General features: G+C 36.4%; 1 protein-coding gene across 1 annotated transcript in view; it reads left to right on the plus strand.

Moving 5' to 3' along the window:
• The window catches only part of AGA (aspartylglucosaminidase), a 148,531-nt gene extending 133,859 nt beyond the window's left edge, over positions 1 to 14,672 (plus strand). The window contains exons 5-10 of the mRNA XM_076337531.1: positions 1,835 to 1,947; positions 2,934 to 3,048; positions 5,061 to 5,136; positions 5,950 to 6,057; positions 8,201 to 8,334; positions 9,175 to 14,672. Coding sequence (XP_076193646.1) covers positions 1,835 to 1,947; positions 2,934 to 3,048; positions 5,061 to 5,136; positions 5,950 to 6,057; positions 8,201 to 8,334; positions 9,175 to 9,275 — 647 coding nt within the window. The 3' untranslated portion in view covers positions 9,276 to 14,672. The remainder of the gene's footprint in view (positions 1 to 1,834; positions 1,948 to 2,933; positions 3,049 to 5,060; positions 5,137 to 5,949; positions 6,058 to 8,200; positions 8,335 to 9,174) is intronic.
• Positions 14,673 to 15,009: the final 337 nt, after the last annotated feature.

A 15,009-nucleotide genomic window follows, 5' to 3' on the forward strand; every position in this document is an offset into this window, starting at 1 on the left:
GGAAGTCATATTGTTGCATCATTTTCACCCAGTAAATGAAAATTTTAATAAATTGCATTATTTTGCCCCCCAAAAAAATGCAAAAAGAGGCTTTGAGAATAATTCATATTAGTGAATTAGGAAAGTGAAGAAATCACTGTATCATATTGCATGAGGAAACTGATCCTGTGAGTTACATGTGAACAGTTTTTAGCTAATTGCAAGCTATGATGAAAGCTTGAGCCATACTCGGTGAAGAGGATGACAGTGTGGTGGTGATAAAATCTATCTTGAATAAACACACTCATGCAAGTCAAACCTGATGTCGTCTTTTACTCTTGCTGTTGTAGATGTAAGCCAGAATGTAACGAAACCTGTTACGTTTTTACAGATGAGGTTTATAATGACAGTGGTGTACATAAAAATGAGTTGGTGTAGCTTTGTTGAACAGATACAGATAACTACACTGATCAGTTCTTGCAGTGTTAAAAGAGCTGCTTTCTCCATTCATGGCCGAATTTCTTTAGGAAAGGTCACAGAAAACTGGCAGTAAAGGCCATGTATACCAATGTAGAACTGAGTCTGGTGAGGGACATCTAGTGCAGAATGATTACAAGTGAGGAAAAAAAGAATAATTTTGATTGTCATCTGCCAAGAAATTGTCATCTTTGTCTCCAATAGATAGGAAAGTTTCATAATCACAGTGTGCCTGACCTTTTCCCTTTTTGTCCTAGCAATACTTAGACCAATAATCCAAGTAAAAAGTTCAGAGAGTAAAAATGACCAACTCTGCTTCCTGGAATAGAAACAAGGCTTCAAAAGTCATGAAAGAATGACTGAAAAACATGCACAAGCACAATTTTACCTTTAAAAAAAAAAACAAAAAACAAAAAACCTAAACCAAAAAAACAGACAAAAAAACCTGCCTGTTTGTTCTAGAAATGGGAGAATAAATATCTGTTTAATTGAAGCTGTCAGTTTTCTTTTGCTCTGAGTGCAAAGAGACTTTAATTGTGTCAGTTTTTAAGAAAAACACTGAAAAGCTGTCCAGAAATAATTGAAGGCTTTTCTTAATTCTTGGACTAGAGAAGCTGTGTATTACAGTGACATTATCATCAAGGATTGGTAATATAAATTGTTCAAACATCTGAATCTAGCAACAGTATCTGTTACTAGGTAATATCAAAGGTATCTACAACTAAAAGATGAAAGAACAGTTGATCTTTTTTCTTTTCCCTTTCTCTAACTATAAAAGCCATTCTTAGAAGTGCAGCATTCTTTCTTTGCTTGTGTTGGTATTTCATTTGCTCCCTTGGCACATACTATATTAATTTTCAAAACGAGGAAGCAGTTGTTTTTAAAGCTGCAAGGAAGAAGTATAATATGATGTAAGCTGGTGGATTGATTTCTGCAAATAGTGTTTTAGTGGCAAATGTGCTGCTATGTTACTTACGTTTCATAAAAGACCAGCTTTTTAGGGAAATTAGACTATTATTTGTATAATTTATTTAAATATTTTTGTGACACACGCAGCCCAGACCACTCTTGCTCCAGGTTATTTGTGTCCAGTTGATGAACAGAGTTGAATTTGTTTCTCTTTTAATGGTAAAACTTATATGTGTTAACATAGTTATAGTGAATTGAGGAAATTTGATATTGCCAGTAAAGGGAGAGTTTGTTACTGCAGTTGTACATCACTATAATGGCTGATAATGCTCCCTGTAGACATATTCCTCATCTCCATAGAGAATGTAGAATTTCTTGATTTCTAGATAACATTACATGACTGCATTATCATAAAATACATAAAAATGTGAATAAATTAATGGTTTTTGTTTTGTTGTTGCTTTTCAAGCCTCCCTGTTTGCTGTAAGAATGGGGTTTCCATACGAAGATTTAACTACCCAAAAATCTCTTTCGGTGTATTCAAAGTGGCTTAATCAAAGCTGTCAGCCAAACTACTGGAAGGTACAGTGCAGTGGTGGTGGTGAAGGGGGGGTTTTAGAAAGTCAGTAATGTAGCATTGCCTCTTCCTTTCAGCTTATATTGAAGTTGTGCTTTACATGTGAAGAAAAAAAGTTTTGCTTAAACAGAACAAACTTGGAATTACCAAGTATTTGGTAGACTTGGGAAGAGTATGTGTCTAGCTCTTATTTCTTAGATCCTGCTGGTTTTGACCTTGCTGCAGTAGCATTTTGATGTGGGAATTATTCTTTTTTAGCTCTAAATTTGGACAGGACTTCTCAAACTAAACAAAGCAGTGTGTGTATTTTCTGATGCATGTATAAATTTCTGAAAGAAAATCTTACAGTAGCAGTTAAGGTCCTTAAATAGTTAGAGAGGCTTTATGCAGACCTGTGAACACATCAGATTAGTGCAGCTGTCTGTTAAACTTGCCTATTGTGGTGAGGTTAGTTTGTTTGGGTTGGTTTATTCTGTTTTGGGATTGGTGTTGCAGATTTCTACATGTTTGTACACGGTTTTCATTGTTTCTTGGATATGAAATGCTGCATTGCTAAACCATTTTAATTCAATACATATTCTGTTTTTCAGTTGGGAAAGTATCTTGACTGTGATACTGACTTGACAATAATATCTTGACTTGACATTAGTAAAACAAGCTCAGTTCATCTGGTTGGTTTTTCAGCTTGAAAATTTTCTTCATTTTGCTGAAGAATGAGCTTTTCTTTTTTTTAACCAATCAGTTGAGCAAAGGAGAATCTTTAATTTGAACAACATAACTTTCTAGTAGGGAAAACTTTTTACCATATAATACCAGAAGTCAGTCTTTATTCTTTAAGCGAAACAACTTGCGGGATTTCAGAACAGCTGTATAATTAAGTATTGGGCATCTGATACCTGTGTAGTAGATTATAGGTATTGATTGTAGTATTTTTAAATTTATCTGTAATGAAGCATAATATATTATTCATGCAAATCACGCATAATTACAGAATGTGGTACCAGACTCTTCAAAATCCTGTGGACCATACAAACGGCCTGAAAAAGTAACTTACAAAGAAGAACAGACCATCTCACAAAGAAGTGTTCATAATCATGATACTATTGGTAACAACTTTTGGTAACTCTGATGCTAATTTTTTTTTTTCTCATTCCCCTACAGATTAAATTTATACTGAGTTTAAAGAAAAGTATTTCATATAGGCATTATTTCCTGTTTATAGTGGTTTCAAGATTCTGTTACTTATGTGTTAGGATGGAGTGCCTGAAAGTAGGATTTGGTTTCGGGTTTTGTTTTTTTTTTCCAGTTCACTGGCTGCACAGCCACTTGCTTCATTTTGTGCCCTTAGCTATTTGTTCATTGCCCTACTGCTTTTCCCTCAGATACCTTGGCGTAATTGCTTGGGCAGCTATGGATGTTTAGAAAACTGATCAAGATTAAAAATAATTATTTTTATCTTGATTATGGTTAACTTAGGTCAAGTCTCCCCCGTAGCTGTCAGACCAACTTAAAAGGCCTTGTGGTGGTGGAGGAAATGAGTAAACAGTTAGTCCTGTTGCCAACCAAAAGCATTGCTTTTGTCGAACAGTCCTTAAACTTATAAAATAAAACTTGCTTTCATTTTTGTTCTATTCTGGCTTTTGACTAAATCAAAAAATTTCTACAGAAACTACTATGCTTAAAACAGGTTAGCAGTAGTAGTCCCAAAAACTTCTAAGAGTTTACTGATTGAGGACTGTTAATTGCTAAGCCTATAAGCTGATTAATGAGCAGATCAGACGAAGGACTGGAACAGTTACAGATTCATGTCTTTCAAAGCTTTATACTTTGTAGTCTTGAAACTTGCACTTTTTGGTTTAGTCTGGATTTTTCTCCGTTTAGCGATTCACAACTTTTTGCCTGACAGTATTTGCAATACCAAGAATTAACAGGTTGCTTCAGGTGTGAATCTTCTTTGCTTCCAGTCCACCCTACTAATAACCAATTAATGTTCTACAGAAGTCAGGCAACCTACCAAATTCTTAAGTTGATAGGTAGCTTTCTTTACTGGGATATACAGTCTTCAGTATGTGCTAGAAAACTCAGAAATTGTGGAGTGTCAGGATGAGAGGGGAATCTGCTAAATACAATTCAGGAATTGATGTATCGTTAAGTAGTCCTAAGCTGTTTTGTAGTAAATGATGGTGCTTATATTTGTACTTCAAGTTCTTCCACCCCGTTGTTTTATATATGAAATGTCTCCTTGACTAACACATTTTGCGAAGAGTCTTCATTCAGAAAGCATTTAGGAAGTTGGTAGGAACTGATGCCCTATCAGTCTTTTTGCAGAGGCTAATGGTGGCCACAGAGTCCGTGCCTCTATGCTTTTCGCTTCTACTGGTCAGGAAACTTTTTTATGAGAAGGAGGTATTGCTCAGTGAGGTCAGAGAACCAGAATTCAGCTCTTTGAATTCTGCTTCTTGGCTCTCACTTGTACTGGAGTTTGATGCCAGCAGCAATTTCTGCCCTCTCTTAAAGAGGTGCAGTCTTGCTCTATGGAGAAGCAGCTGATCCCAAATCCTGTTCCAAGTGGCAATCTAAGCTTGTCTAATATGAGGCAGTGGCTTCCTTATCAGCACAAAATTAGCAAGGGGTAGGCTCATCCACACATTTGATTTCCTGTCATGTAATTCTCGTTACTTTGGTAGGCAGTATTTCACCTGCCAAATTTAAGCTCATCCTTCTGACTCTTTTAATCAAGCACCATTTATAATTTCCAAACTTTGTTCTGATGGTACTGGTGCAGGATGTGGTGCTATCAGGTACTTGTTCTCTACTGGTTAACATAGGTGTGTATCAGGAGACAGTGGCTGCTTGTGCAGCAGTAACATACAGCTCTGAACAGTGTGGCACTCACTGTTTTAGATTCCTTTTTGAGCTCTTGTAATACATCCAAAAAGTTTCCAAATGTGTTTTAAAAAGAACTTGTTTTCTTTAAGAGTACGACTTTTCTGTATTTCAGGATATCAGTAATTTGAATAGTCTGGGTATTGTGGTTCTGTCTGATAACTATGGTGCCTATTTAACAAATTTGTTAGGAGTGTTTCTGAATATGTTTCATCCCTGTTGAAAATTTTAGGTATGGTTGTAATCGGTGGGAGCGGAACCGTTGCTTCTGGAACATCCACTAATGGTGCAGTCCACAAAATTCCAGGGTTAGTATCTCTGGTTTTACAAAAAAGCTTTTTTCCCACCTCATTTCCTATGTTAAGCTTATCTAAAGGTTATATGTTTTAGGCTGTGATGATCACAAAATGGCCTTGCTTATTTCTGGGCACTGCCATAAATCCTAATCCTGAGAAACTGATTCAGTTACAAGATGATTTGTGTTTGTTTGAGGGAATGCTTGTTTTTCAGCTTGCTTAATTCACCATACAGAGACACAAACAACTGGTACAGTTGTGAGGCAATTTGTAAGGCAAGGCACCAGAGACAAATAAGTATTTCAGAGAGGTGCACAGTCTCCGAAGAAACGTACATAGAATCAGAGCCCCAGGCCTGTATTTTGTCTTTGAGATTTTTTTCTACCCAGTTAGAAATCTTGTCTGTCAACCAAGTCAGACAACTTCTGGATTTAGCAACAAGTTATTGAACATATTAATGTCCCCAGCTATTTACTGTTGCCCACTGGCTAAACCTTACTGCCCTAACTATAGTCAGTATAATAACAAACAGTTGTGCATTGGAGGTGGATTAAGCCTCAGGTCAGTCAGGTTATGACAGATCACTTTTATCAGTAGTTTTAAGACAAGACTTCTGACTGCAGTGGAGTGACCTCTTTACCTGTTCTGCTGTGGGTTTAACGCTGACCCAGCTGGAGGCAGTAAGGTTGACAAAGTGTGCCCAAGTCATAAGAACTTGCCAATATCACGCCAAGAGCTATTACATTAATGCAATCCCACTGGAATTAGTAAATTACGGTTTTCTATAGTTTCCAGTTTTTGGGTTTTTTCCATCGTTCACTGCAGCCGTGTAGGAGATTCTCCGATAGCTGGAGCGGGATCCTATGCAGATAGTACAGCCGGAGGAGCTGCAGCTACTGGGGATGGTGATGTCATGATGCGCTTCTTACCCAGGTTAGTCCTTAGGGCAGACTTTGCTAGCTTTCTCTAGCAAAATGTGAACTCGGCAAATGAAGTAATTGATTAAAAAGACAGTCTGACTTACTGGCTGCTGAAGTGGGAGTAACGGAAGGAATGGAAGGGGAAAGAACAGTAGCAGAATCAAGTCATCCTTATGATCTGTCTTAAAAGAAGTGACTTCTTAAGTATCTTGATGAGGGATCCCTTAATACTGCCAAGCTGTGAGCAAACAGGTGGCAGGTAATGAGTATATTCCCAACCTGCATGCTTTTTAACAGAACTGATTAGTTTTCTCCTTCAAAGTGTTTTGTTGTGTGGGAAATAAGTGTTATAAATTGTAGAAAGGATGAGGGGTGAGTCTCAGATTATTCAGGAGGGTGGGGAGGTCTCACTGTAACAATCCTATGTAATTGCATCTAATTTGAAACTGGAAGAGGTGTTTTAGTGCTGTTGTCGTGGTTACATAACCTGCATAAAATATGCCTGTTTTCATCACTGAGTCTTGACAGTCATTCTTGTGGGTCGGTCTCTGCAGGAATGAGTTATGGAAGTCTGTGCTGAGCATAATGGGCACTGATGCTTGAAGGAATATATAGCAGTGGCCTTCGTATTGCTCAGGTGCTTTTTCTGAAGCTCTGGCAGTTATGAATGCCTACTAGCTGTTGCATATTTACAAATGTCCTCAATGAGTTTCAAGCTGTTCCAAGCCAGTCTTGAAATAAAAGGCAACTGACAACTTCATGAGTTATCCTGAAGTATCAGATACCAACAGTAGTAGTGAGTTGAGCTCCACTATGAGGTTAATCAATAAAACCTTACATTACAGTTTAGCAGCCTGAAGGATTTGGCTGTAATGCTTAAAACATTTTATGTTGCACCAACAAGTTTTAGAAAACAACTCAGACTAGATGGTTAATCACAGGTTCCTTGCAGATACAGATCTTTCCTAATTCCATGTTATTTAGATATTCCCACATGAAAACAAAGAATAGAATTGACCTGCCAGAAGTGAAGGAGAAGTGTCAAATAAAGGGCAAAATCGCTAATATTTTCTGTCCGCTTCCTCTGAGATAGTAACATCTTAGTGAGTTTTTGATTACTGAAGAGACCCCAGTGAAATACAGCTTTATATTCAGAGAGTTATCTTTAGATTTGATTGTTAGAATAAATCAAAGATAATAGGGAGTCTCAAAATGCAAAGAAAGTTCTCCTCTGCAGTACTTTGATAACATCTATAGTTAATGCTATTGTAGATGAGTCGTAGTGTAGCAAGAGTTGGTCCTGGTATATGCATCTTTCATCAAAACAAAATCAAGTGTTGTTCACTTGTAAGTTATATTAGGCATTATCTTTTAATCTTCAGGTTCTGAAAGAAAATGACAACAAAAGTAATTTTTTTTGCCTCTGAGGACATTTTGGAAATGCAACTGATTCATCTCAAGCAATGCCCGTATAGTCATTTGTCTAATGATACTGTAGATACAAAGGAAGTTCATTTTGATTACTCCTTCATTTAGAGTAAGAATTTTTTTAAATTGGCTTGCAAAAAATTTGAAAGTGGCTCAAAGTCTTGATCAAAACATTGTACCTTCATATTCATGAAATAAAGAAAATGTGTCAATTTTGAGGTTTTCAGAAACTTAAGTTTTTTCTGAAAGATTTTTTTAATGCTTACTGAAATCAATAATTTATCAGTAATGTAATATTGGAGGTCAATTTTCTTCAAAAAATTATCTTGACATTGGCCTTTTTGAAAACTACTAATAACTTTTAACGTCAAACTTAATCACGCAATGAAAAATAAAACACACTAACTTTTTAACTGCTTCTTTGCAGTTCTTTAACTGATCTGTTGCTTAGCCTCTTCTACTGCAAATGATCAGAGAGTTATCCCAGGCTTGGTCCTGCCTTAGAATGATAGATGGCACAGGTGACATCTTGCAGTCCATTTTAGTCCTGTTTCTAATTACTTTTCATGTAGGACTTGAGAAATAATTGTCAATATAAAGTTTGGCTGAAGATTATTTATCATGTGTTTCCATTGTTCAAAGAAATCAAGGTCTCTCTCTCAATGGTATTTTAGAATATATAACCTGAGTATGGCTAACTGTCTGGGTGTGGGGTTGGTTTTTTTTAGTTATCAAGCTGTGGAGTATATGAGGATGGGAACAGACCCAACAGTAGCCTGTCAGAAAGTTATTTCCAGAATCCAGAAGTATGCTCCAAAGTTCTTTGGCGCTGTTATATGTGCCAATACAACTGGAAGTTATGGTATGTATTTTGCTTAACAGACAAAGCTTGTTGACCCTAACTAGGTCACAGAAGTACAAAACCGAAGGTGGATTTTAAAGCAGAAGTCTTTAATTATTCTTTGAACACTGCAGGAGTACTGGCCATTCATAATATCAAATGCTGGTTAGCAGGGCAACTCTGTCCTAGTGTGGACTTGAGATATTTTAATTTTTCCTTTGCGTTTTGATGTCTTAGACTTTCACAAAATTTATGCAAGTCTTGGTAAAAATCAAAAATATTTACAACCTTCATGTGTTTTCCTGAACTGTGTATGATTAATTTGAAGGTTTTGAAAAAGAATGCTTATGCCTCCCCTAGATATGGCATAAGGCAGGGAGAATGTGAATGTTAAGCATAGCTTCAAAGCAATCCAAGATCAGTCATTGTGCCAGGCATCTCATTAGTGAACTCTTAGATCAGTAGGAAATATAATTTGCTAATCAAGATATCTTATTTAGTTAGATTGCTTATTGCTGTTCTTTGATCTCTTATTTCCCATAGTTCTGTGTTTAAGAGGTTAGTGTTGGAGGAACTCACTAAGTTAATCAGGATTGAAAGAGAGAGAGAGAGAGATTTTCCTAACTTATGTTACTGTTTTGAGTTGTATTATAAGGGCATTAATTGCACTACAGCAGTCAACAGCACTGTAGTTTTACTTAAAAATTAAATACTTTCAAGAAGTCTTGGGTTAAACAGATTGTAAAAGAATAATTAAACCATTGTAGTAGAATTAATAACTGAGGTTTTAGATTATAAAGTACAATGACAAAGACACTAATCCTAAATGTGGCAAATTATACTTTTTTTTTTCTTTCCTAGGTGCTGCATGTAATAAAATTCCAGGATTCACTCAGTTTCACTTCATGGTTTCTAGCCCATTGCTAAGTCAGCCAACTGAGCAAGTAGTAGATTGCATTTAATTTCTTTCGTCCTAGTAACATATAAAATTAGAGGAGGAAAGTGCTAAGGTTCCCCAGGTGTAACTTTTTTAAATGGTTGTTTATTTTCACTGTTGCATAATCGTGAACAAGTACAAAGGTATGTTGATGGTGCAGCTACTACTTCACTGTTTTTAATATCTTCTACTTTATTATGGCTTTGTGTAGTGCAACTAAGCTTAATCTGTAGTTTCCTAACGTGATTTTCTTGGTAACTTATTTCTAAATGAGCGTAGACTGGTACTATAATCTAGAGCGAGGTTTAAAAAGCTGACTCTATGTAGTTTGAGGGAAGTGAACATAGTTGCAAAATTATAGTTAGTGTTGACACTTAAACAGTTAGCATAGGCAATTCATCTAAAATGTTTAAAAATCTACATCTAAGTGAAATGGCTGAAATTGATGTGCTTCACCACTGAAGTCTCTTAAGTCATGAATTTAGTAGGCATTACCTTACATCCCAACTTAATTTTTAAATTTTTAGCAAACCTGACAATCAAACTGTGGTTCTAAATACCACAAAAAGTTACCTGTTGTATATTTACTTCCAAGTAATACCAAGTTTCACCTGCTTTTTGGGGAAAGTAGAGCTTTGGTCACTGGAAAAAAAAACTTTCAAGGGGAGCTCATAAAGTGGGCAGGTGGTCATACATGTGCAAAGAAACCAAGTGTCTAATGGCTCTTATAGTCTGTCTGTTTTCATAAGAACTAAGTAGCCAAAAGTGATGAATAGTAAACATTGAACTGGACCTTCGCTTTGCCATTTAAAAACATATTTGGCAGAAATCTGGAATAAAGGGCAGGGAGCAGGAAGGGCTCTGCCTCTATACATGAGGCTTATTTTGAGAATATTTAGTTGTCTTTCTAAGATTTAGTCCAGGTTTTCTTTTCTCTTGAAAAGAAAATTGCATGCAAATGCTGAAAAGCAAGGAAAGGGGGTTGAAAAGTAGTGGAGCAGATTTCAAAGCTTTAATTAAGATATAAGGAGCATCTCCTTGTTTACCTTACTAACTTGTTTCACAACAGCTGAGAGAATACATTTGAATAGAGAGGACATCCAAACATCCTCGGTAGTACAAGGCCTTCAGGGAGTATTGTGTTGACCAACTGGCTGTGAAGACAGGTGGAAATCTTCCTGCCACCTTTTTTTGTAGTGGAAGTTACGAATCTTAATCACAGTGATTTCCTTGTCACTAATATGCTGTGCGCTTGCCCTTTCCTGTAGCTCATCTGCCCCTGCAAAGGAGCAGCTGCATACGTAGAGCATGACAGTTACCTACAGCTGACGAAGCTGGGTTTGTCACTTTCTCTTTCTGTGTCTAGCGATACCAGGATTCATTCGTAATAGAACTTCAGCATCTTGAGGATTGTTCCATAGGTATTTGAAGATCCGTTTGATTGTTTTCTTAACTTGGTGGCTTGCTGATCATTTGATTGAATCTTTGCTAAACTTGAGCTAGGAGAAGTTAAAAGGAGGGAGCAAGTAAAATGAGCATGTCTTGTCATAAACACTTTAATTATTCTTTGTCTATTTGAATAAAATCATTGGGTAATAAAAGCACACCTTAATGTATCATTTATAAGTAAGGTTGTTTAGATGCTTGTGTACTGTGCTTTAGAATGATTGTTGCCTTATGTTCTGAGTTGGTATCTTTGAAAGTTGGAAAAAACCCTCAAACTAGAATAGCCATCTTTAACGGCCTGCTGTTGAACTCCATCAACAAAGTAGTTTATTTGGTGATTCACTTCTGTCACTGGATCTTTAGAGCATCTTGTAGCACAAGCTTTAGTCAAAGAAGCTCTTACTGAATATATCTGCAGTGGTTTAAGGTAACTTTTCTACGTGTCCTACCTAAAACCCTTCTGCCATGGCTGCTGTATCTTCAGATAACTCAGGCAGTGAAGTGCAAATAGATTAATAGAATCCCAATGATTATTACTTTGGAGATAGCACTGTGGATTGTGAACATATAAGGTTTGGTACTGGCAGCTGGGTGGTAATGTGTCAAACTGCTGCAGATGAATCCACCAGGATTCATTTTTGAGAGAGGTTGGGAACATCTATGACTTGCTTTCTAGTATGCTTATGCCACTCTGTGCTGGCTAGCGTACGCCTCTAGAGGCTATGAGTGCCCATGCTGAAAGATCACGAGTACTCTTTAACAGTGTACCTGAAGTCACTAACTTACTGCATAGTCAACTCATCTATACATGAACTTGTCTCCATGAGACATATGTACGTGTGGTTTAATAATGTAGGTTGCTTTGTCATGCTGAATTAGTTATCATAAATGAAAGGGTTAGTTTGTGTAATCTATTTTAATATATTGTTAATTTGACGGTATATTAAAGTATAATATTTATACATGTGCCGTTCTGATGTTATGGACAGAATTCTGAATTTAAAAAATAATTTGCTCAATATTTTGTATTAAAAATATTTCTTTAAAGGTTGTTAGTAGTAATGCTTAGCAGACACATGAGGTTTTTTTAAGAAAGCTTTTTACAAGTACAAAGCCTTGCCAAAAGTAAGCAAAAACTCTATGACGGTTTCTGCTGTGGTTGCAAAAAAAAAAATGTTACTGTTTCTGTTTTCAAGTAATTTTGTATTTTTAAGTTTTTACTCTTGAACTTTTACTACAAAAGACAAAAAACCTACACAGAATATGAGTATTTGCAAGTTAGTGGTACAGTTGAATGCATCCTGTCTGTAAAGTTGTGGGGGTTTTTTAAGTCCAACTGTGTTTTAAGTTCATTAGCTTCTAGCTAGCCTGCTTTTTTCTATTTCTAAAACTTCTTACCAAATTATCGCTTCACCCAATGTAGACAGAAAAAGAATCTTAGCTTAATGGTCTGACTAATAAAGCCAACTATGCCATGTTTTTGCATGCCACTGAATTGTTCTTTAATAACGCAATCTATATGAACCCTGACAGTGTTTTGTATGCACTTATTGAAGAAAACTTCCCTGTCATTTCACTGTTTGTAGGTTACCACTGAAATGCATTGTTTCAACTGTAGCTGCCTCAATCAGGAATAATTCAGATTTTCAGAGAATTCAAGGTTGGTCTTTCAGATGGAATCTACAAATAATAATAGATTCACTCCAGTTTATATAGTATCTCTTCACAGGGTAAAAACAACAGTGGCGCTGATTGCTTTTTAACTTAGAAATTCTTCTTTTAGCATTTGTTGTTTGGGTTTAGTTATTGCATGACTGTTGTAACTCATTAACAGCTCTGTTCATCCTTGTTTTGAAACAGAGAATACGTGTAGGATTTCGGTTCTATTATCTGTAGTCTGTGTGTGTAAGGAGACATCAGTGATACAGTTCAATTTACTTTAGCTCTGATATACAAGTAGTATGTTATACGTTAAGCGCTGAACTACAGATGGTCTCACTGGGGGGTCTGTTCATTCCTCCACATAAGTTCCATTAAATTTACAGCAAAAGAACATTACTGAAATGTCCGTGGAGCAGATGTGGCAGAATCTCAGGATTTTATGGCTAGCTTTGTTATTATTGTTTGAGCTGCTGCATGGGGCAGCAAACATTTTTAGATGTTTGTGCATTTAACAATATTTGCTGTGTTTTCATTCTCTTCTTTTTTTCCCCTGACAGTTGGAATCAGCCTAGGTAAATACACCTGCTGGTACAATGCTCTCTTGGTGCAATTAGCCGATATGTTTACAGTGACAGGTGGTGGTCTGTGAAATAAAAGCAATAGCAACTTCAAAGTGTGCCAGTTGTTCAGGGAATTCCTGTTACTGGTGATTTTTTTTTCCCTAGCAGGATAGGGAAAAATCTTTGAAAGAAAAGTTTTTTATTATACTTCTCCCAGGTAGAGTTTTACAGAAACAATTGTGTTGTAAAAGTCAGGGGGGTTTATTGGTTAGAAATGGTGATTTCAGAGCTCTGAAAAAACTTTCATGTGTTAGATGAACGGGAATTTTCTTATTTTCACCCTTTGCATACTTTCCAGGCCGACTCCAAAATACATTTCAGCTCTAACTCTGTTTGTTGCTAAGTTATTATTTTGATTGCTGGTGTTGTGTAAAATATAAAAAGCGGTGAGCTCTGCCATTTGAATGTAGTTGTGGTGTTGGGTTGCATTTTATATTTCTACTTTCTTAGCATTTGTCATTTAAAGATCCTAAGGAATAAGAAATTCAGTTTAGCAAGAAATCCAGTGGCCTTGGTTTATTTGAATATTCTTATGTACAGATGGGAAGAACCTGAAGTTGTTACTTTTCCAAGACAAGCATACAGAGATTGTTACAGAACCTAACCCTCCCAACAGGAGAAAGGCTTTTTGTGAAAGTGTACACTTAAGTCTGATCTTCTGTCTGCATTTGCAGACTGTATTTAGTCTTTGTAGAATGTCAGTGTAACTGAAATTACATATTTACATACAGACATTTACATGTTATAGTAGTATTTCATAATGTTATATTAAGCAACCATAATATTAGATCAGCTTGTAATTGCAAAACTGAAACGGAAATATAAACTAAGTAATTTCTCTCACATAGAATTTTAGGATCTGGATGTTTTATTGTTTGAAAGTCTGAAGAATGTTTGCCTTCATGTTAATTTCCACAGGCTATGTTAGCACATTCATTTTACTCATAGCCTTCACTTAAATTGCTGTATAGGTTCTCTGTTGTTGCACAGGACCTTGACAAATTAGATTCTCTTCAGCTCTGTGGGATAAACAAGGTTTTTAGGCAGGTTGTTTTCACTCGTCACCCAAATTCTCCTGCACCCCTTCCTGCCCCTCACTTCTGCCCCATGCAAAAGTAATTTCATCTGAGGCTTAAAGTAGGTTTTAGGATGAGTTTTGCTAAGGGCTAGTATCAGATAGTGCTGAAGCCATTTCACAAAAAATTCACAAAATCACCTCCAAACCAAATAGATATCTTGCTTATACTCGCTACATACTACAGCAATTTTTGAAGTACTCTCTGGTCTATCTAAAGCCTTCTTCCATGTATAGGCATGCTCCTTTTCCTACCTCCTACCTCTGAAATCAGAATAATACTGGTGTTTTTTTCCTCTTCTCCTGCCATTAAGGGTGCTTTATACTTTCTTCAAATATGTAGTTTGTTGTTTTATAAATGTTTTCTCCATATTAATTTGCTTTCTTGCTGCTATCACCAGACCTGTGTCATTACAAGAGCTTTCTTGACGCATTCTGACTATACCCATCGCGGTTCAACTGTTGGTTAATTTTCTTTCTGAAGTTTACCTTGTGCGTGATGTAGACTGTCTTGTATTCTTATTATGCCAAGTAATATTTGGTGGGGAGGATCCAAGTTCTGGATGTTAAGACTTCTTAAAGGTGGCATAATTCCTCAAGCAGTGAGTCATTTTTCTTGATGTTTGAGAAGCCTACTGTCTACTTTTATGGGGGGGAGGGAGAGAGGGGGGACATAAGGGGGTTTTTTTGTGTTTGTAAATACAAAAAATCATAGATAATACTGTATTGTCCTGAATTAACTAATAGCGAGTTAGTGATTTAAATGCTGGCTACAGAAGTTGCATTTTTGAGGGTTGTGGGAGGAGATACTCAAACTGAGAAGCAGTACCACAGTAGATTCCAGTATCACAGTACTATAGATTTAGGATTATACTTAGCTAGGTCATGAATGCTTATTGTTCATAAGTAGATGCTTGATGGTATATGTAGTTCTTTATTAAATACAATGTGACAGG

The sequence above is a fragment of the Aptenodytes patagonicus genome, chromosome 4 (assembly GCF_965638725.1).
Source record: "Aptenodytes patagonicus chromosome 4, bAptPat1.pri.cur, whole genome shotgun sequence".
Lineage (NCBI taxonomy): Eukaryota > Metazoa > Chordata > Aves > Sphenisciformes > Spheniscidae > Aptenodytes > Aptenodytes patagonicus.